The following is a 22613-nucleotide window of genomic DNA, read 5'->3' as shown; positions in this document are numbered from 1 at the left end:
ATTGGCATTATTGGTTTTGAAACTATATTGTATTTTTTTTAAACGATGTTCAGATATCTAATGGGATCTTCATGCATTGCCACATTTTGTTTTTGTGTGGTTTGCAAAAGGAGAATGGAAATCTGCGGTCATCGTGTCCTTTAAAGGCAGATGACAAGTGATATGCATGATCCAGAAGATATCCTCATTACTAATATGAACATTTGCCAGACAGTAACAGAGAAATATTTGCAGAAATTAATTCGGAATTTCACAGCGGATATGTGAAAACAATATTAACCCCTAGAAAAGCTTAGACATGAATGTAAGACATGATAGAAAATAGATGATATCCAAGATTAAATTGAATTACAGGTATTGCTAAAGAAACGTGATTCTGAGTTATTAATGTACAGAGAAGTCAATCCTCATTGTGATCACTGGTTAGTCAGCAGCAGGATATTTTAAACGTCACACAGTGTTTCTGTAAATGGCAACGGATGCGGGGCATAGGCCAACATGAGCCCACCAGAGGTCACGGCTTCTCTTTCCTGAGATCTGTTGTTTCTCTGCAGTCACAAAGTATAAAGACGTTCAAAGAAACCGCTTTATACTCACATCTAAAGAGACAGCCCCCCCCCCTTTTTTATCCCCAATTGTATCCGGCCAATTACTCCACTCTTCCGAGCCGTCCCGGTCGCTGCTCCACCCCCTCTGCTGATCCGGGGAGGGCTGCAGACTACCACATGCCTCCTCCGATACATGTGGAGTCGCCAGCCACTTTTTTTTTACCTGACAGTGAGGAGTTTCGCCAGGGGGACGTAGCACGTGGGAGGATCACGCTATTCCTCCCCACTCCCCCCACCCCCCCCCCGAACAGGCGCCCCAGCCGACCAAAGGAGGCGCTAGTGCAGCGACCAGAACACATACCCATATCTGTCTTCCCACCCGCAGACACGGCCAATTGTGTCTGTAGGGAAGCCCGACCAAGCTGGAGGTAACACAGGGATTCAAACCGGCGATCCCCGTTTTGGTAGGCAACGGAATAGATTGCCACGCTACTCAGACAGCCAGCTTTTTTACAGTACTGAGGCGCTTCGGTAATTTGCATCCAGAATTGGGTTTTGAAGTCTCGGATCCAAATCAGAATGAAGAACAAATCTCCAATATTCTGTCCCATGTTCTGATTTGTACAGCCATTGGCTTTTAAAAGGCTCCGCGCAGCAGTCACTCTCCACACCCTGATGGAGACGCCGCGTGTGTCGAGGCTGTCTGGTAATATAAATGGGATTTTGGAGCAGGTGAGTGTGTGGCTTTCCATTTTCCTGTTAAGAACAAATCACGGTCAGCCAGCACCTCCCCAAGAATATATGGTGTGCACCTGCCTTTTAATAAAAAGAAGTTTTTATCATTATATTTGGATCTCATTTTGCAAAATATTTCTAGGTTACACGTTGTCCGTTCAAATAATATTCAGGCTAGTTGTCTCATTTTGCATACAGTCCTACAATGAAATCATAAAAGCAACATTTGTCAAACAGTTCCACTCCTGGCACTGGCTATGATATTTATATTATTTATTATAAGGCCCCTTTACAGCCATTTCTGTTCCATGGGAATCTAACTTACATCATGTTGAGTGTTGCTTTGGATTACAAATAATGAATAATGCATTTCCTTCATTGATGCTCTGTTTTCTGAAGAATTCCTCCACCATGTACATGATCTCAGAAATGAATTGGAGGTTGCATGATGAAGCTCTTATTAATCTCTATCGATAGTCAAAATTTTATCTTTAATTACCCGGTATGCCTATTCACTGCTGTTCTGTGCTGGCATAAATTTATTTAGCCATGACTACAAGAGGCAGCGCAAGGCACGAAACAGCTGCAGGCAGTAACCAGTCCCAAGCTGTGTCGTGTGGATGTGGTGACTCCTGGTCTACAAGGTGTGGAGCTGAAAGAACATTATCTAGCATTACAATTGCAGGCTGCACCTACCCTGTGAAAAATTATTACTCACTTAAAATTTTACTATGTATTCATAAAATGCATGTGCAATTTGCGTTTGATAACTTGATATGGAGACATAATAGTAAGTTTATGAGGGCTTTCAAGCCAATCTTAGATTATTAAATTCCTTATCCCAAATTTATTATCCGCTTCCGGTGTTGGAAGATGGCAGCGCAAATTCACGTTTGCAGCGGTCTCACCCAGTACCGGTGTGGGAAGATGGTGGCGCGAATTCACATTTGCAGTGGCCTCACCCAGTACCGTCCATGCAGTGTCTTTGTCCACTCTGCATCTAAGTTGGTCTTCGTTTGATGGCTGGGAGAGTTGACGCTGGATCAGCTGGGAGAGCTTGGTCCGCTGTGACCTGTGGGCCCAGGGACCACAGCCCTGCCTGGAGCTGTGCCCGAAGAGGTAACGTCGAGGGCGGTCTGACAGGACGCAGAAGCGGGGTAGGCTAAACTAACTGTTAGCCCATGCAGACCGGCAGTTCCGAAAACACCGAGGGCGGTCTGGCGGCGGCCTCGCCTGGCGTTGACTGTGTTTTTAGTGACGCCGTGTGGAGTGCGGGGAGGTGTGTCGAAGGGATCTGGCAGGGAGAGATAGCGTTGGATCGGCTGAGGGAGCTTGGTCTGCTGCATCTTGTGGGCCCAAGGACCACAGCCCTGCCCGAAGCTGTGCCCAAAGAGGAAACACCGAGGGCAGTCTGACAGGATGTGGAAGCAAGGCAGGCTAAGCTAACTGCTAGCCCATGCAGACCGGCAGTTCCGACAGTCATCTCATTTCATGTGCTCAAGGGCATGAAATGAAATGACAGTGTTTCTGATTCTGATTCCTTTTGCAGTGGCTGAGTAGATCAGTGGGCTTGGGTGAATAAGAGGCATTTGTAACCCAGTGCATGGTTTCTGGTTATCGTCTCTCCAGTGATTTTCAACTTCAGGAGTTGTATCTAAAATGCGTAAATACAGCACTAGGACATGCTTGTGAAACGAGCCCTAAGCGTGTTATATCAACATCAAGTGTTGCCAATATCATATTGAATGATTTTAACAATGACGCACCACACATGCCCAACAATAGTTTGTCCAGTAACTGGGCTAGCGTTATTAATTAATAAAACTACATCCATCAACACTGAGTGCCAAAGGTTGTGTCTGGGTCTCGGACAAATGCACATTGTGTTCACGTTTTCCAAAGGGGCAATAACTGCTGAGTCTCCTGTAGGATGTTACCCAAATTCTGGATGGTTTTGGACCACCCAGTGAGTGATAAGACCAAGGTCAAGGTAAGATAAACTGAAATTATACAAAATGAGCAGCAGTCCATAATGGAAAGCAGCAAAGTAAGCCCAATATTTATGTGTTGCCTCTTTACAAAAAGTATTACATTAACTTTAATATCTGACCCCCTTACCATGTCCTCTTTGTGCATGTCCTTGTATATCAGCTGGTACATACAGAATTCCTGTCCTATCCTCCAGCGTGGCTTTTTCATTAGTCATTTATTCAGTAGAAATAAGTCCCTAGCTCCTTAAATCTTAATTGTTTTTGCAGTCCATGTTTGCATTACTACACTCATGTGCTTCAAATATCCCCATAAACCTGACGATGTGAATTGCCTCAATGAATATTTTTGCATAAATATTTCTTCAACCACACAAGTATCCTTCCTAAAGATGAATTGCTAGAATACATATTTTGCATAACATTATTAATTTCTATCCATGGTATGCATGTATTCATAGCCGCACACTCTTGGAGCAACTGGCAATGGACACAGCACAGTCCATTTGGCGGCATGGTGGCACAGTGCTTAACACGGTCGCCTCACAGCAAGAAGGTCCTGGGTTCGAGCCCCAGGGTAGTCCAACTGTGGGGGTCATCCCGAGCTGTCCTCTGTGTGGAGTTTGTATTTTCTCCCCGTGTCTGTGTTGTTTCCTCTGGGTGCTCCAGTTTCCTCCCACAGTCCAAAGATATGCAGGTCAGGTGAATCAGCCGTACTAAATTGTCCCTAGGTGTGAATGTGTGTGTGTGTGTGTGTTTGTGTGTGTGTTGGCCCTGTGATGGCCTGGCGGCCTGTCCAGGGTGTCTCCCCGCCTGCCGCCCAATGACTGCCGGGATAGGCTCCAGCATCCCCGCGACCCTGAGAGCAGGATAAGCGGTTTGGATAATGGATGGACACAGCCACAACCATTTTAACCTGTGAATTTATATTTCTATCTTAAAAGTGTATTTTCATTTACACATATTAATGCAGAAGCGACTATTAGATTGTAATTGGTCTGTACTTTTATTAAGTGGTATATGCCACTGAAATTGACAAATCTCTTCACAGGATTTCACAGAAAGGTGAATCGGTTCATCTGGACGCAACGTTTAGGTTTAGGTGAACTGATTCACCTTTCTGTATTTTCCTTACCTGGATTATTGAGCACGCATACAGACATCATCACAGGATTATTGAAAAACTGGATCTGAGCTGGTTGAATCTAATCTGATAAACCATAACGTTGATAATACTGTAAAGAAAGCCCTTATAGGCCTTAATGTTCACAATGTCTTTGGGGCTGTTTGAGTATATGAACTCAATTATTCTCTCCAGCCAAAGGATATTCCCATCATTCCTTATTTTCTCCTCCAGAGTCTCTTCCTGACCTATTATCAGCTGTGAAGATCTTGGCCGGTTCAACAGTCGAGATTGCCGCAGCTTCCGTTAGTGAAGCTAACTTAGTGAATGCTGTGATGCAAATGGAAGATGGGAAGGCTCAAGAGGCTTTGGAACCCACGGAGGGAGCTCAAGAACCAAATCTGAAAGACACCGAGGCAGCCAATGACAAAATATCTGAAGTCGTTACAAAGCACACTACAATAGGGGAAGAGGCAGCTCAGTCTGAAGCTGGTGAAGCTACTGTTGCAGCAGCCAAGGTGGAACTTGAGTCTGAGGAGGCTCCTAATGTTATCGCTGATCCCTCTACTTTGGAAATGGCTGGGACCAAGGAAGGAGAAGGTCCACCTGATCAGGAGGTGATCACAGAGAAAACAGCTGTTGCTGTTGCGGAAGAGGAGAAGGAGCAAGATACAGCAGTACCTCCATCTGAAGGCACCACAGTTGCAGCCATTGAGGCAGAGGAGGTGGGAGGAGCTGACGCTGAGGCTGAGGCCCCAGTTCCTGAAGCTGCCCCAGATGAGGTCGTCTCTACTGAGGAGGCCATGCTGGAAAAGGCCATCCCCATTGAAGTGGATACACTTGATGAAGAATCAGTCCCTTTAGAAGAGGAAGCTCCGGCTGAAAAGAGCACTAATGCTGAGCCAGCAGTGGAGGGAGAGTCTGTTGAGGCCCCTGCAGCAGCACCATCTGCAGAAGAGGCAGTGGAAACAGACCCAGTACCAGAGTTGGCAACCCAAACTATAGACACGATCCAGTTGGCAGCAGCCTCTCCTGGATCAGATCTAGAGGTCTTCCCAGCTGCTGAACCAGAACCAACCTCAGAGGAACCAATGAAGGAAATGAAGGAGACGAAGCAGTGCCATTCCTGTCATGCTAGTGCTGCTGCAGGAGAAGAGGCGGCTGTGCCACCTGCTGCCCAGGGAGAGAATGTGCAGATGGAGGTCCAGCTAACCTGGGAGGAAGCCATCGATTTAACAGAGAAAGGCAAAGAGGAAGTGGCACTCGTGAAAGGAGAAAGTAAGGCCACATTTGTGCACACCTATGTTTGTGAGCTACAATTTGTTTTGGGGGATGTTTTGTTCCAGAGATTGAAAGAAAAGACAGTCACATACTGTTTCACACAGACAAACTTGCTGTCAATGTGTTGGATGTGTTTGCAAACACTATTTGGAGAAGCCATAAGCTGTTGCAGGTTTGCATAAATCCCAACTTTATGAGACCCGTGATAATGACAGACAAGCAAAGAATATGGATAAATGGATTACTTGATGTTACCACTGATTCTATTCTGCCTTTTAACTTCACCATCAGTCTTCCACATATTTGACCCTGACCAGGTCTATTGTATTTCCCTATGTCCACAGAGTCAAAGGTGTCTATCTGGACTGTAAAAAGCTGCTCAGTGATGTAATAGTACAGTTGAGAAGGTAAAGAGTTGAAAAGAGAACTAGAGATAGTAGAATGGACATCTCCTAGATAAATGTCATGCTTTGATAGCCAACTTTTTACAATCTATGCTGCTCACTGAAAGTGATGGAACAGGGTCTTAAAGTGCATCTGATAACACAGGCCGGTGTGGAAAGGCTGTGCAAATATCTAACATATGTCCATTCTACTCATTTTATCTCTAATATATGAAGGATTTTTTTTAAAGTGAGGTGGTGTATTTTTGCCAACCGAAACGATCGCTGGTTTTGTCTCTTACAGCCACAGAAAGTAAGGCAGTGGTGGCGGCTGGGTCGTGAGATGGTGACAGAAAGATGTGCCTTCCAGAGCATTCACCTATCCATCAGTCAAGCCAGGATAACTAATGACAAGAACATGCAGAGGAGAACTTGCTAAAGGACAACTTAATTTTCTATCCTTTCTCCAATTCTCTCTTAGTGTTTCCATTCTGCACTTATCCATGTTGCAGGTTTCTGTTGTAACGTTTCAGGTGTCGCAGTTCCTCAAGGTGCCACGATTGCATAGCTTTTCATGACTGGTTTTAAGTGGTGTAGTTTTATTGGTCGGTAGTGTAATTGGGGAAAATGAAGCCGTTTAGTTTTTGTTACTCTAATATTGTTTTAAAAAGAGGTTCTTTTTTATTTAAAAGTTGGATATCTATATTTATACCACTAAACAATACCCACAAAAATCAAACAACTTGTCTTTTTTTCAGTTTCATGAGGTCCATACACATAATATAGAGTTTGTTATATATCTAAATTTATGTGTGCATGTGTAATAGTATCCTTATTGTCAACATTTCAGATGTTGTAGGATGTATAATGAGTCCATGTTAAAGGGCGTAGCATGTTAATGTCTGACAGTTTAGTTAAATGTGTCAATTGAAATTATAAACTTCAAATTCTGATTGTGTTGTAGACAGAAATTACGGTTCATATAAGCTGTACTGCAGAAAGGTTATATGACTTGTGATGAATTATTTTACAGTGTGTAATGTGTAATTTTCTTGTGTTTAAATAAAGAGGTACCAAATGATTTTGTCAGCTGTCCTTTGCATGAAGATATTGTACTTACAAGTGTTTGGCAGCACAGTGGCCCTGTGGTTAGCACTGTTGCCTCACAGCAAGAAGTTCCTGGGTTTGAACCCCAGGCTGTCCCAGATCCTTTCTGTGTGGAGTTTGCATGTTCTCCCTGTGTCTGTGTGGGTTTCCTCTGGATGCTCTGGTTTCCTCCCACCATCAAAAAGACATGCATGTTAGGGTTAATACTCCTGTCTGTGCCCCTGAGCAAGGTAATGGTAAGAAGAACTGGAGCTGGTCCCCGGGCGCTGCAGCTGCCCACTGCTCCTATACAATGGGATGGGTTAAATGCAGAGAACAATTTTCTTTGTAACCACACAATGACAAAATAAAAGTGGTTGGTGGCTTTTCATGTGGTTGACCTACACTATACATTACATGGCCAAATGTATGTGGACACCCCTTCTAATTAGTGGTTTTGGCTATTTCAGCCACACCCATTGCTGGTAGATGCATAAAACCAAGCATACAGCAATGCAGTCTCCATACACACACATTGGTAGTAGAATGTATTGTATTGAAGTGCTCAGTGACTTTCAACGTGTCACTGTCTTAGAATGCCACTTTTCCAACAAGTCACTTTGTCAAATTTCTGCCCTGTTACATCTGCCCCACGCAACTAAGTTTGTTATTGTGAAGTGGAAATGTCTTGGCGTAACAACAGCTCAGCAGTGAAGTGGTAGGCCACACAAGACCACAGAACAGGACCACCGACTGCTGAAGTACTTAGCACGTAAAAATCTTCTGTCCTTGGTTGCAACACTCACTACCGAGCTCCAAACTGCCTCCGGAAGCAACGTCAGCACAAGAACTGTTCGTCAGGAGTTTCATGAAATGGGTTTCCATGGCCGAGCAGCCACACACAAGCCTAAGATCACCATGTGCAATGCTTAGCATCGGCTGGAGTGGTGTAAAGCACACCACCACTGGACTTTGGAGGGCTCTCTGGGGCGATGAATCACACTTCACTATCTGTAAGTCTGATGGACCAATCTGGGTTTGGCAGATGCCAGGAGCACACTACCTGTCTGAATACATAGTGCCAACTGTAAAGTTTAGTTGAATTAGTTCATGTGGACACAATGTTTATCTCATCTCATCATCAGCCACTTCTCTGGGGTCGGGTCGCAGTGACAGCAAGCTAAGTAGGGCACTTCAGACGTCCCTCTCCCCAGCAATGCCCTCCAGCTCCTCCTGGGGGATTCCAAGGTGTTCCCAGGCCAGATTGGACATGTAGTTCCTCCAGTGAGTTCTGGGTCTTCCCCAGGGTCTCCTCCCAGTTGGACATGCCCAGAAACGCTCCAAAGGAAGATGCCTAGGAGGCATCCTAATCAGATGCCCGAACCACCTCAACTGGCTCCTTTCGATATGAAGGAGCAGCGGCTCTACTCCGAGCTCCCTCTGGATGTCCAAGCTCCTCACCCTATCTCTAAGGCTGAGCCCAGACACCCTATGGAGGAAACTCATTTCAGTCGCTTGTATCCGCGATCTCATCCTTCCGGTCACTACCCAAAGCTCATGACCATAGGTTAGGGTTGGAACAAAGATTGGCTGGTAAATTGAGAGCTTTGCCTTCAGGCTCAGGTCCCTCTTCACCACAATGGTCTGGTACAACATCTGCATTACTGCTGATGCTGCACCAATCTGCCTGTCAATCTCCCGCTCCATCCTACCCTCACTCATGAACAAGACCCTGAGATACTTGAACTCCTTCACTTGAGACAACAACTCACCCTCAACCCGGAGGGGGCAATCCACCATTTTCCGGTAGAGAACCATGGCCTCAGACTTGGAGGTGCTGACTCTCATCCCGGCCATTTCACACTCAGCTGCAAACTGCCCCAGTGCGTGCTGGAGGTGGCATTCTGATGAAGCCAACAAAACCACATCATCTGCGAAGAGCAGAGAGGCAATTCTGAGGTTCCCAAAATGGACACACCCCTCACCTTGGCTGCACCTTGAGATCCTGTCCATGACATCACAAACAGAATCGGAGACAAGGTACAACCTTGGCGGAGTCCGACACCCACCGAAAACGTGTTTGACTTTGTGCCGAGAATGCGGACACAGCTCTCAATTTGGTTATACAAGGACTGGGCGGCTTAAACAATGTTTAATGAGAGAGAAATGTTTCGTCACTCATCTAAGTGACCTCTTCAGTCTCAACTGACTGCAGGTATCCCCACCCTTATAAACAATACAGTGACATAACGACCGAAAACAACGATTGGTTTCATATGCAAATTGCCATGACGATTACCTAGAATTACAATGGCCATGTGTACTATTCACAGAGGATTTGGGAATTTTTGCAATCACAGCATTGTATGATGGCGACAGATGTACTCTTAGCCACCCCCCCCCCGGTTCAAGGATGGTCGTTCCTGCTTCAGGTAGATGGCCTCATTGACTCCGTTCAAACAAGCATTCCTCTCTATTAAAGATGTTCTCATCCTCATCTACAGTACATCTGCTGCCATCTTACATTGCTGTGATTGCAAACATTCCCAAATCCTATGTGAATAGTACACATGGCCATTGAAACTCTAGTTAATGCTCACGGCAATTTGCATATTATGCAACTGTATTGTTTAAAGGGTGGGGATACCTGCGGTCAGTTGAGACTGAAGCGGTCACTTAGATAGCGATGAAACATTTCTCTCAATAAACGTTGTGTCCAGATGAACTGATTCAACTTTGATTTTCTTACCTGAATTATTGAGCATACATAAAGACAAACTGTAAAGTTTGGTGGAGGAGAAATAATGGTCTTAGGCTGTTTTTTTTATGGTTTTTGCCCCTTAGTTCCAGGGAAGGGAAATCTTAATGCTACAGAATACAATGACATTCTAGACAAGTGTGTGCTTCCAACTTTCTGGTGACAATTTGGGGAAGGCCCTTTCTTTTTTCAGCATGACGATGCCTCCGTGTACAAAGTGAGGTCCATAAAGACACGGTTTGCCGAGTTGCCTGACTTCAACCCATCCAACACCTTTGGGATGACTTGATGCATGCTCAGTAATCCAGGTAAGAAAACCTTCTTTGACCTTTGGGATGAATTGTAACACCGACTGTGAGCCAGGCCTTCTCCCCAACATCAGTGCCCACCCTCACTGATGCTCTTGCTGAATGGGAGTGAATCCCCGCAGCCATGTTCCAAAATCAAGTGGAAAGCCCTAGCCAGAAGAGTGGAGGCTGTTGTAGCATCAAAGGCCAACTCCATATTAATGTCCATGGTTTGGAAACGAGATGTTCAACAAGCACATATGGGCGTGATGTTTGGGTGTCCACATACTTTTGACCATGTAGTGTATCTTCGGGCCCAATGTCCAACAATGTGACCTTGTGTAACCGACCACTTGGTGGAGACAAACACTCTTATTTGACCCGCTGGCTGATAAAGTTAGAGACTTTAAGTAATGGATGGACTTCAGCCTATCATAGAGTTTTGTTTTATTGCATTGAGACAAAATGTCATTTTGAGGTCATTTCGGGGTTGGTATTTGTTTAAAAGCTTTTTTTTTTCAATTTCCATGCAAAGGATACATTTTGTTTCTAAGAAAGGACCAGACCAGAGGTAACGTATTGAAAATATATATCTTTTTTTTAATGAATACTAATTTGTTCAAACAGTTTAAGTATTGTGACACGCCGCAACCAGTAATGTAAGGAACATTCTTGTTTAAAGTTATACTCATCAAAAAAGGACAAGGATAGGGAGGTAAAATTAAAAAAAAATAACATGAAGCATTACAAAAGGAAAACAAATCATTAAAGACACGCGCATAATGATTTTGAAGAGACTGTTACGGTCGCTTCTACGTGGTGACGTCACGAGTGTCATTGCTGGAAACAAACAAGTAAACTGGCAACACTGGCTCTGACCTGGATCTATCTCTGTCTCTCTTGATTGATAAATACTTTTTTTTAATTGGCGTAGTTTATTTATTTGTTGTGCCCAATAGATAACAAGGGGCACCACGACTGCAATATATTTCCTATCCGTCTGGCCATTTCGGGGGTCCTTTATAATGGGAAAAATCGCAATAGCTAACGTTAGATGAGCTAAGGAGGTGACTGGATGTCAAATAGAGACAGCACACTTTAATTACATTAGCCAACAAGCTAACGTTGGCGTGTGAGTTGAACATTGTACCTGCACACCCATCGCCGAGGAAAGTAGGAACAATTTAAGGTAAGGTACTTTAGTAATCCCTAACGCTAGCTAACGTTACCTCCATTTAAATGGGGTTCTGACAGCTTGTCAAATAGGGTTAGCGTTAGCTGACTTGGCTAGCTAACGTCAGCTAACTTTATTGCCGATTTTAACATTGACTTCGTTTTACCCTAAATTATATTTGTTCTAACCAAACGAAAAAGCCGATTTCTATAAGGAAACGGCCGTGTTGTTTGTTGTTTAAACTCAAGACACTGTTTTTTTGTGCTTATTTGGGTCATTGGCCGTAGAGCTGTAACCTGCAGGCAGCGAGGTTCAATACATTAGTTAGGTCCCGTATGGACGATTTGAGTGCTAGTTCATTGATCAGGGCAACTGCATTGGAAGTAGTATTCCTGCGTTGCTGAACTCTCCTATAAGTTTACTACGTGGTTTAATACAATATTACCACGTACATATTTCGTCTCTTTGTAATCAACACAAACAGTTAACCAACCAGTGAAGTGACTGCACCAAGGGGGAATCCTTGCTGGCGCTAGCTGCCTAGCTCCGACAGTACGCACACAATTAACACTGCATGCTACTAGCTACACAGACTTACCCAAGTCACTGTTGTCAAAGCTATGCAGAATTATTCCCCTTACTAAGCTGGCTGTGTTTTAACACCCACGCACACATACATTCATAAACATACATACATTCAGTACATATACTCTGACTTAGCCTCACAATGCCAGATAAATGTAATAGATTACAAAGGTGCAGCATCAGAGTAAATATTTTAGTGATACTGTGTCATGCCAACTCGCCATGTGAAGAGTACAGTGAAGCCAGTGCAATGAAACGCTTACTTCGTTATCGTTTTTGTGATCGCTTGCTGAAAGTTTAGTCGGTGTTTGCTTTTGCTTCCTTCCCTCTGCTGCCTGCTTGGTCCTTGTCGTAAGGTTTTCTTTTATTTGTACAGTATGAAATAAACAACATTCTCATTAAGAAAGAAAACAAAAAAGTTAAAGCCCACAGGAAATAGAAAACGAGTTTGAACTCCTGTCCTACAGTATCATGATGTGTAAAATATATGTCTTTAGTATGGTTTTACAGTTACCCTGTGTAGTTTTTCTTATGTGCTTTCCCATAACAAGACTGTGGCATTAGCATAGGGACCGCTTAACCCTCTGTCTTATCAGTGTTCAAGTATTCTTCCGTAATTCCTTCTGGTAAATGATTGGCAAGCCTTCCTTTTGCCCTAACCCTTATATATTCGAGGCTACGCGGCGATGAGTTGCTTACATTGTTGTGTTTGATGGTGTTCGGCCAAGAGCTTTGTCATGAACGTTCAGTTGGATTCAAAGAGAGCTCTGAAGGACATAGCCAGGCCCAGAGCATGAGGGCAGGGTTCCCATGGTGATATGATGGGAAGGGGATAGGAGAGGTGGGGACGTGTCGATAAACGCACACAGGGAATGTCGAGTTAGCTTGTCAAACTGTCTGACGGTTGTTTATTGTGCGTGGACAGAAAGGGGACGTACTCACCCGTAGGTCCAGCCTAGGTGCTTATTCTGTTTTAGGCAGCTTGGTTGCTGCGCTTTGGTTGAAGATTTTTGAAAGTATAAGCAGAAATGTAATTATGTGACTCGATGACGACTTTGTCAGATGTTTACGATACTGGGGAACACCAGGGTTCGAAGTCTAACACCGTTTCGTTTGTAATTTTGTGTGTGTGTATTTTGGGGGTGTGGTGTCAGGTAGAACATGCAGGGTATTTACTTTTTGTGCCATTTGGCGTGTGTGTGTGTGAGAGAGCAGGGCGTTGTGTTGTTAGCATCAGCCCCAGTCACACTAATTTGGAACAAAAGCTCTGTTGTTGAAAGATCATGTGATTTTGTGTGTGTGTGAGTATGCGTGTGCGTTCTCCACCCTCATCATGTGATCGGCGAGGGGGGGGGCAGGGTAGAAGCTGAGAAGTGCTGAGTCGCTCTGAGAGGTTCCTTCCACCGCGTGGAACTGACAGACAGTCAGCATACAGGCAGAAGAAAGAGAGGGATTCATAGAAGGAAACAAGTACGAAATATCCGATGGAAAGAGGCGCGTTGGGACAGAGAAGTGTAGAGAGAAAGATGGACAGAAAGTCTTTGACGAGAGGATTCTCTTTCTGCACCAAAGCCAGAATGCGTTCCTCTCGTTCTTTCGCTCTTCCCCCCCACTTTAGTGTTATTTTTGAATGGGGAACTAAGAGTAAATACAAGCACACTCCTGGGGAGTATCGTAGATTCTTGCGCGTAAGTATTGAATTCTTGCTTGCTCTAATGTGTCTGTAAGCATTCCTTGTTGGCAAATGTTGGCCTGTCAGAATGATTCTGCAGTTTGCGAAGTGATCACGAGATTCAGTCACTCTAGTCAGTATAATGTCCAGACATTTGGGAGCTTACCTCACCCGTCTTGTCTTGCAGGCTTATCAGGCGCCTATTGACATCCATCATTGATTTTGGGCTACATTGACATTAGCCGGCTTTCTTATGCACAGCGACTCACAATGACTGTAAATGGCTTCAATTCCCTGAACCCCAAGTTTACAGGAAACCCTACAGTAAGGGGTGCAAGGGCCACGTACAATATTTTTCCCCCCAATGATCGATTCTTTCAAATGGAATTTTCCATGGCCTGTAAGTACCACCGATTGGGATTTAGATTCAATAGGCAGTTTGCAGCTTAATTTGGTGAATTGGGTGTTTTTTTTATGTCAGATTTAATTGGTGATTTGTCTGCCATGTGTTTGCACTGGCCTTGTGTGTGCTGTTAAGACACGTCTCACGAACTTGCAAGACCTGTTTAATGAGATAACATTTTAAGTCTGTAAGGTTATGAGCAACTCTTAAAATGTTATCTAAGCATAATGGGCCTCACTCAACAATGGTTTGTATGCAAGGATGTTTTTAATGTGTGCACACAGAGAAATCTTGTAGCATTCACCAATTGTCTTATTTTGGAAAATGAAAAAGGTTTTTATGTACAATCAGAATTGGAGAGCGGTGCCGATCTGTCATACAGAAATGTTCTGCCTCACAAGATGTCCGGAGAGAAAAACATTCGTCATTATCAAGACTATTAAGACTGATTGTGCCCTAAAACTGGGTCATATTGTCAGATTGGTTCCCGATTCTTGAACAAGTGAAAATATGCAGACTGAGCCTTCAGTCATCAAGGACATGCCCTGTTCTGTCTCTGTTCTCTCTCGTTGTCTCTCTCTCTCTCTTTCTGTCTCTCTGTTTCTCTCGATACTTCCTGTTTGGCTGTTTTTTTGCACTTTCTCATGTGCTCTGGCATGTTTCCTTGTGAGGGGAGAAGTTGATAGCAAGCCGTCCTTTTATTTTCATGCACTTTACCACTAAAGCTACAGCAGCTAAACCCAAATACTGTAACAGACCCCATACATTACTGATACATGTTTGAATGAATAAAGGAAGGTGAAATATGATTTAAACAAATGCATCACAAACCGTATAAAGGGAATTAAACATGGGTAAAAAGGGTGATGAAAGTGTGATTGTTGCATGGGTGCCACGTCTGCAGGATAGCAAACCGATGGTACATTGTCACAGCGGGCTGCACACCCAGTGAAAACCTGTAGAACACGCTTACACACACACACACACTTACCCGAAGTAACCTAAGTGTGTATGTATTCAAAAGTTCACAATGACGAGAGTGACAGAAATATCACCAGGGGTGAGTTGGTGTTTCTTTGTGGTTGTCATATCAAGCTCATTTAGTTCTTGGACAGGATAACTATCCCTCATGAGCAGAGGGAGACCCTGATCACTAACCTACGGTGGGTGATCCGGTCAGTTTATCTAGAGGTCACTGCCCTCACAATCATGACGGGAAATGAGGACAGGCCTCCAGCCAAATGCAGTTAATTTTTGATTGTGGCTGATAATTTGCCTTTGCTACGAGACATTTTGGCATTTTACCACTTTGTGTCTTTTCTCTAAAATGACTTAAACTAATGTCAGCAGCTCAGAATTTATGCTGATAGTCAATTGAGACCAGTTGAGCTTGACTCCCTCATTCAGGGTGTGTGTGTGTGTGTGTGTGTGTGTGTGCGCGTGTGTGTGTTTACCCAAGCAGTCTTCACTTGCACAAAGTGTGAAAGAGACAAATGTTAATTTGGGAAACTAATCTCAGAGAGCGGTGCTGGACTGTCTAGTGCAACTCAGTCTTGCAAGCCTAGTCTGCACACTGGCACATTTTAGAACGGTTGGGGATTGTTTGAAAGCAGTTTGAATACGGAAATTGCAGAGCCATAAAACAGCTGGAAAATATTTGTAGCTCTGCTTCTTGCGTCGCCAGGATTGAAAATGTTTGTGTATGGTTCATTGCTAAAGAAAATTAGAGGTAGATTGCACTGCTCTACAGATCATGCAGGAAGACATCTAATTGCCTGAGTTGCGAACGTGGGTGTATATGGGTCACGGTGGGGTTGCAGAATACTTTTGTGCGCACCATGAAACTTCAAACTGACCTTTTCCACTTCCAGTTCTATATATCCGTAATCTGCTGAATTATTGAGTAGAGGTGTCCCATTAGAGCAGATCCCATGTCAGTCTCTGTGTCTGAGGAAACGCCAGCCTGGTCACGTTCATGTATTATGAAATTCTTACGTTGGGCAGCTGCAACAGATTTGTGGAAAGAAAAAAAAATCCAAATCATCTGCACCCTGCATGCATTTCACATTTCTAATTTTGCCTAATTTTACTGTAATCAAAGGCAGACAATGTTAGAACTGTTCAAGCCCTTGTAAAAATTAATTTTTAAATTGTGGAGAATGCTTGGGCTTTGATGGGAACAGTTTTAAGAAAGATACAAAGCTGTACAAGCTTTCTGTAGGATGGGGAAATGTAAGTAATTGTGCAACTTGCAAGAGAATGCCTTTGTATATCCAAATTTACTGGGCCATACCCCGACTCGTTGCTGTGATATTACATCAACGTTGTGTGGTCTGTCAGACTTTTTAATCAGTTTTAGCTTCATCTTAATTTCTAGGTCTATATTTATGTGTTTGTGAGTATATATGTGCATCTTGTCTGTGTGTCTGCCTTCTCCATCTGCTTGCCTTCCCATCTCCCTGGTATCCTATTGTTAGCTCAAAGAGCAGCAGGGAGGGGGGAAATAAGGACCCTGTAGTTCTTAGCGACTGTTACCATGGTTCCATCTTTCCCTTAGTCTTCCACTGGACCGTGTGTGTGTGTGCGTGAGAGAGAGAGAAGAGAGTCAGCTTCCCGTCCGTTTCTAACTTCCTGTATTGGCAGACAGGCACATCCTGCAGGGCCAAAGCTAGAGGGAGAAGATTGAGGAGGCGTGGTCCTTCACCGAGCTGTCTGTGGACTGGAGTTAGGGGTAGACTGGGTGGAGTGAGCTGCAGCAGGGTCATGAGAGGTGGTTGTATCTTCTAACACCCTGGAATTTGTTTAGAAATAGGCAAGAGCGATAATTAACTTTGTGTGCTTTGCCTCAGTAAGTCTTGTGTAAGTTATATAACTTAATTTTTTCAGGAATCTGAAGCTGTCTAAAACAACCCCACCCTCTCCCACTTTCAATTTCTCTCTCTCTGTAGGGCCGGTTGCTTCCCACAGCACCGGAGGCCAACAGGTGGAGGTGCTGTGGAGAGCCATTGGCAGAGAGCAACTTCCAGACGAGCATGAGTCATGACCTCAGTGGTGCTTGTCGACAGTGGGGGGACTGTGGTGGAGTATGTCACAGCCATGGAGGATCCACAGCAGGTGGGGCAATATGGACATGAGAGCACACACACACACACACACACACCAACAACAACAAAAGCAATGCTTGAACTGTACTTATAAATACCAAACACTGCTCTCTGTCCTAATTTCTCTGTATTTTTCCCTGTAACTATGTCTGTCCTCCTCTTTTCTCCCATTTCTATGACTTTCCCCAGCTGGACGGAGAGTGTGAGGTCGAGGTGGAGCTGGAAGGAGAGGTGGAGGGCGAGTGTGAGGCTGAGGAAGTCTACGATGAGGTACAGGATGAAGCAGAGATGGAGCAGTACCCAGCAGTGATAGTGGAGGAGCTGCCCGGTGCCAAGCTGACAGAGGAGCAGAGCTTCTCGGCCCAAGTGTTGGTGTACAATGATGAGGACTACCTGATGCAGGAGGTGGGCGATGAGCAGGAGGTGGAGACACAGGTGGAGGCAGGTGAGGTATACTTCAGTTGTTTGTCATTGAGTACAGATGCTATTATTTCTGCAGCATCTGTAGTCTGGTAACATCTATTAGTAGCAGGAGGGACATGAAGGTTATGGTCAAAAGACTCAAATTCTTTGTGAGAGAAAGGGGATAATTGTTTTAATGACAAATGAACCAGTCCTTGTGCTTAGTCACTAATGCTCAACCAAAAAATATTAGGATATTTTGGTAAATCTCCCTTTTGGTTTAGAAGTCAGTTCACACAAAGCTTTGTACTGTTGAACTGTATAATAGTCACTGTTGAGTTTAAAGGATAATTTCAGTTCTTTACAACCTGGGGCTTATTTTGATGTTTTTGTGCATATTGTTTATGATATTTTGCATACTGTTTTCATCAGAGATCTTGGATATGGCACCACTGCTGGGCACAACTTTACAACGTTCCCTCTTAACATAGATGGCCTCTTTGACTCCCTGTTCAAACCAGCGCTCCTTCCTATCCCCGTGCACATCCTTGATAGGGAGGAACGCTGGTTTGAACAGGGAGTCAGAGGCCATATATGTTAAGAGGGAATGACCATCCCGGAACCGAGGGGGAGGGACTGTAGTTAATGGTCATGCCCATATTTCATATGAAACTGAGCAGTGGTTTCAGTCGTTATGCAACTGTATTGTACTGTATTGTTTATAAGGGTGGGGATACCTGCAGTCAGTTTAGACTGAAGATGTCACTTAGATGAGTGATGAAACGTATCTGTCAATAACCATTGTATCCAGATGAACTGATTCAACCTTATTTGATTTTCTTACTTGGATTATTGAGCATGTATAGACATTTTTTTAAAGGGTTTTTTTTGTGGAAAGGACAGGCTTGTTTGTTTGCCCATAAGACGCTCTGTCTAGTCTGGTCCTGTATTCAAAATCTTTAAAATTAAGCCAGTGAATTAAATGATATAACTTATATGCACGATGGCAAAAACTATGAAAATAAGACCCAGGTTGTAAAAAAATTTATAGGAATATTCTTTCCTTCATCACTTTTCTATAAATTGTCACCTTGTACTATTATCAAAACACATGGTTTTTAATATTCTGTGTTCAATATGGCAGCTCACATGAAGCTACAGATGTCATTCTCAGGACTCACAAAATTAATTTTAGGGGGGGGTTAATTTGATGTTTCCCCAGCTTTGCCACTTCACTTCTGGACAATGTTGTCGAGTGCCATTGCTTTGATGTTTATAGACTGCACAGTCTGTTTTTTTTTTTTTTTTTGTCAGTCATCTTTGTAAAGTGCACCTCTTACATCACTTTTGTTGCTTGCAAACTTGTGCCAATTGAAACCCCGATGTTGTGGGTTAAGCATTAAAGGTCCTGTGAAGTGGCATATAGAGCACCACCAACTTCCAAAAATTGTTGTACATCTGAATCAAACCGAACAGTCGGGTGGGATTTGTGAGGTGGAGGTAGTTTGATTTGACTAACGGCTAATAATGGCTGAGGTTTTTAGAAGAACGTAGACATCAGTTTGCTAATTGCTAGTTTCAGTTTGGTGGAAGAAGATTGCTAGTCCTCGCAATCTCACACAATCTCTCATTGAACTTTTTTTTTTACTCCCACAAGTATGGGCTGACATAACTAAAATTTATTGTATTTTTCAGAGAAAAACATTGTTCTTATAATCAAAGAAGGTTGAATTAGGGCGGGTGAAGTGGCGGTCTATTCAGTCGCCTACCAACACAGGGCTCGCCAGTTCGAATCCGCGTGTTACCTCTGGCTTGGTTGGGCGCCCCTACAGACACAATTGGCCGTGTCTGCAGGTGGGAAGCCGGCTGTGGGAATGTGTCCTGGTCGCTGCGCTAGCGCCTCCTATGGTCAGCCGGGGAGCCTGTTCAGGGGGGAGGGGGAACTGGGGGGAATAGCGGGATCCTCCCACGCGCTACATCCCCTGGCGAAACTCCTCACTGTCAGGTTAAAAGGACCAGCTGGCGACTCCACATGTATCGTAGGAGGGATGTGGTAGTCTGCAGCCCTCCCCGGATCAGCAGAGGGGGTGGAGCAGCGAGTGGGGTGATAGGCAAAGTACAATTGGGGAGAAAAAGGAGGAACCCCCCCCCCCCCCAAAAAAGAAGGTTGAATCAGTTCATCTGACTACAACTTGGATTCAGCCTTGTTTGATTATCTTACCTGGATTATTGAGCATGCATATTGTTCTTATAAGCAGATAAATAAAACAATGTTTTTTGTGAATTTCTAAAATGTAGTGTTGAATAGATGTAATTGAAATACAGATAAGAGGTAACAGGAATGAAAATGCATTTTTCATTTCATGGGGTCTTTAAACTATCAAACCAAGCAGAGCAGACTAACCAGGTTTTAAACCCTGATACCCACCAAGCTTGTTTTGCGTTGTCAGTTTGCCAGGATTGACCCATCCAGCTTGTTTATGAGCCTGGGCATTAAATTTGAATTGCTCAGATTTGATCTGTACCTGCACAGTTTAAAGCATCAGCATCATCCAGAGCAGGGATGGACAACATGGTCCAGAAAGGGCTGGTGTGGGTGCAGGTCTTTGATCCAATCAAGCCGTTACACATCTGAGTCTACAAATCAAGGTCCTTACCAAAGACTGTTGGTTGACTAATAGAATCAGGTGTGTAACTGCTTGATTGGAACAAAGACCTGCACCCACACCGGCCCTTTCTGGATCATGTTGCCCATCCCTGATCCAGAGTATCCTCTGCACATTGTATCACTGAGAATGGATCGAGTGAATATGGGGTTATGCCAATGTGTCATGTCTGTGTGTTTACATTGCTGTACTGCATGTATCAGAGATGAGAATGTAGTTCTGGTTCTATGAATCTTGATCAAGGAAAGATTTGTCCAGTCCTGAAAAGCTTCAGAACGGGCAATATTTTGTTGCAGCTGTTGGGTACTTGTATTTCCAAGAGAAGTTTCTTATGTGTTATTCAGTTTATCTTTTTCCAGCTGCCTAGATTCACCACTATTAGAGTTAATATCGCCCCTCTAAAAAAAAGCATTAAAATGTAGTCTCTGTTGGTTTATTAACATTAATCTAGGTGTTGGTTTATTAACATGAATCTAGATGGGAGGTTTGCAAAGCTATATATAATATTTGATTGGTTTGTTGTCCCCTAACAGTCGATGTGGGATGTCTTTCTTTCTTTCTTTCTTTTTTTAATTTGTTTTCACTGTAGTTCATTTACTATGGTTGGATTTTTCAAACATGAATCCAGCAAATACCGCTTATACCAGCTCAGTGTGCAACGGTGACTTGGAAGTCCTTGGATTCACTGTCCATATTACCTATCGCTGCTGTCTGGCAGACATTGCCACCTGGTGGATATGCTTGCTCAGAAAATTTGTCATGCAGTTTCCATAAGGTGTTAGAATACTGACTAAAGCTACAAGGACATTTTGTCTTTAAAATGTAAAGATAAATGTTTAAAATATAGTTCTTAATCATCCCAAGACACCTTCACATAAGGTAGTTGGACTTGAAATGAATGTAGATTAATGTTTTCTGATTTGTAAGTATTGAGAGAGAGAGAGAGAGAGAGAGAGAGAGAGAGAGAGAGAGAGAGAGAGAGAGAGAGAGAGAGAGAGAGAGAGAGAGAGAGAGAGAGAGAGAGAGAGAGAGAGAGAGAGAGAGAGAGAGAGAGAGAGAGAGAGAGAGAGAGAGAGAGAGAGAGAGAGAGAGAGAGAGAGAGAGAGAGAGAGAGAGAGAGAGAGAGAGAGAGAGAGAAAACCCTCTCACTTTGGTGGTGTTGTTCCCATCTGGACTTGGGAACTTCCAGTCCGTATTGGCCACAGATGTTCCTGTACACTATCCGCTTGGTTATGCTTCTCAGTGTATGCTGTCCCAGCCTGCATCTTACACCTTACTATTATGGGCTGGACTGTCTCAGGGGCGTCTTTGCACAGCCTGCACCTTGGATCCTGTTTGCTGTGGTAGACCTCCTGCCTCTGGGTCTGGTGTTGAGTGCCTGCTCTTGTGCTGCCATGATCAGAGCCTCTGTGCTATCCTACAGACTAGCCTTTTCTGGCCTCTGGTAAGATTTCTTGATGTCAGCTCCTCCCTCTATCTGCCACTCCCTCTATCTGCCAATAGTACAACCCATGGAGGGGCTTGCTCGTAAACAATGTGTTCTCTTCTTCTTCCTCATCACCCTCTGTCCTCTGCTGCCTGATGTGCTCAGTGAGCAGTTTGTCCTGGGGCCTATCTTCCTGAGATACTCTTGGATGCTCCTCGTTTCATCCTGGACACACCAATCCTCTGCCCCCCCCTTTTTTTTTTTGCTGCTCATACAGTCTCAAGGTGTTGGACTTCAGGTGGAATCCTCTGTGCATTGTGAGGAGATTTTGTGTCTTGACATCTGTGGCCAGCTTATTATCCCAGCTGGGTATCTGATGACTTGTAGGCTGTACATGTTGATGGCTTGGATCTTATTCCGACCATTGAGCTGGCTTCTCAGGACCTGCCTTACTCTCTGGAGGTATTTGGCGGTGGCTGACCTCCTTGCTTCCTCGTCATGGCTCCCCTTGGCCTGTGGGATACACAGGTAACTGTCTTGTACTAATGTCTGCAATCCTGCCTTCTGGTAGCTCCACCCCTTCCGTCCTGATCACCTTCCCTGTCTCTCTCTCTTTATCTGTGTGTGTGTGTGTGTATGCATGTATATATGTTGCTACATTGTTATGCCTATCTTGTGTGAAAGTCTGCTCAAAATTATGAAATTTGAATAATCTGGATTCCAATAGCATAGTCGACCCCAGTGTTTTTTCATATCGGCCTTTGATTTAAAAGAAAGTGTCTTCTCACTGTAACCTTGGCCCATTTAAACATAACTTCTCTTGTGGAGACCTACCTTGACTCACAAGTATAATCTAAAGAAACTGGATCTTCCGGTATAGACTGTAGTGATTAAAAAAAAAAAAAGGAAGAAAAAGCCAACTCTGCAGCCTATTTAGTGTGCCCTTCATATTTAAGCCCAAATAGAGAAAATACTGTATTTTAGTAAAACAG

General features: G+C 43.9%; 1 protein-coding gene across 4 annotated transcripts in view; it reads left to right on the top strand.

The window, feature by feature from the left end:
- The first annotated feature begins 11039 nt into the window (after positions 1-11039).
- LOC130113416 (ETS-related transcription factor Elf-2-like) overlaps positions 11040-22613 on the top strand; it is a 21010-nt gene continuing 9436 nt past the window's right edge. For 2 of the 4 annotated variants that reach the window (XM_056281012.1, XM_056281009.1), the window contains exons 1-3: positions 11040-11378; positions 16972-17137; positions 17317-17572. In XM_056281012.1, coding sequence (XP_056136987.1) covers positions 17063-17137; positions 17317-17572 — 331 coding nt within the window. In that variant the 5' untranslated portion in view covers positions 11040-11378; positions 16972-17062. Of the gene's footprint in view, positions 11379-13453; positions 13637-16580; positions 16794-16971; positions 17138-17316; positions 17573-22613 lie in introns of those variants that run through there. The other 2 variants (XM_056281010.1, XM_056281011.1) reach the window with 2 other exon arrangements.

The sequence above is a fragment of the Lampris incognitus genome, chromosome 5 (genome assembly GCF_029633865.1).
Source record: "Lampris incognitus isolate fLamInc1 chromosome 5, fLamInc1.hap2, whole genome shotgun sequence".
Lineage (NCBI taxonomy): Eukaryota > Metazoa > Chordata > Actinopteri > Lampriformes > Lampridae > Lampris > Lampris incognitus.
This window is presented reverse-complemented; position numbering and strand designations above follow the sequence as displayed.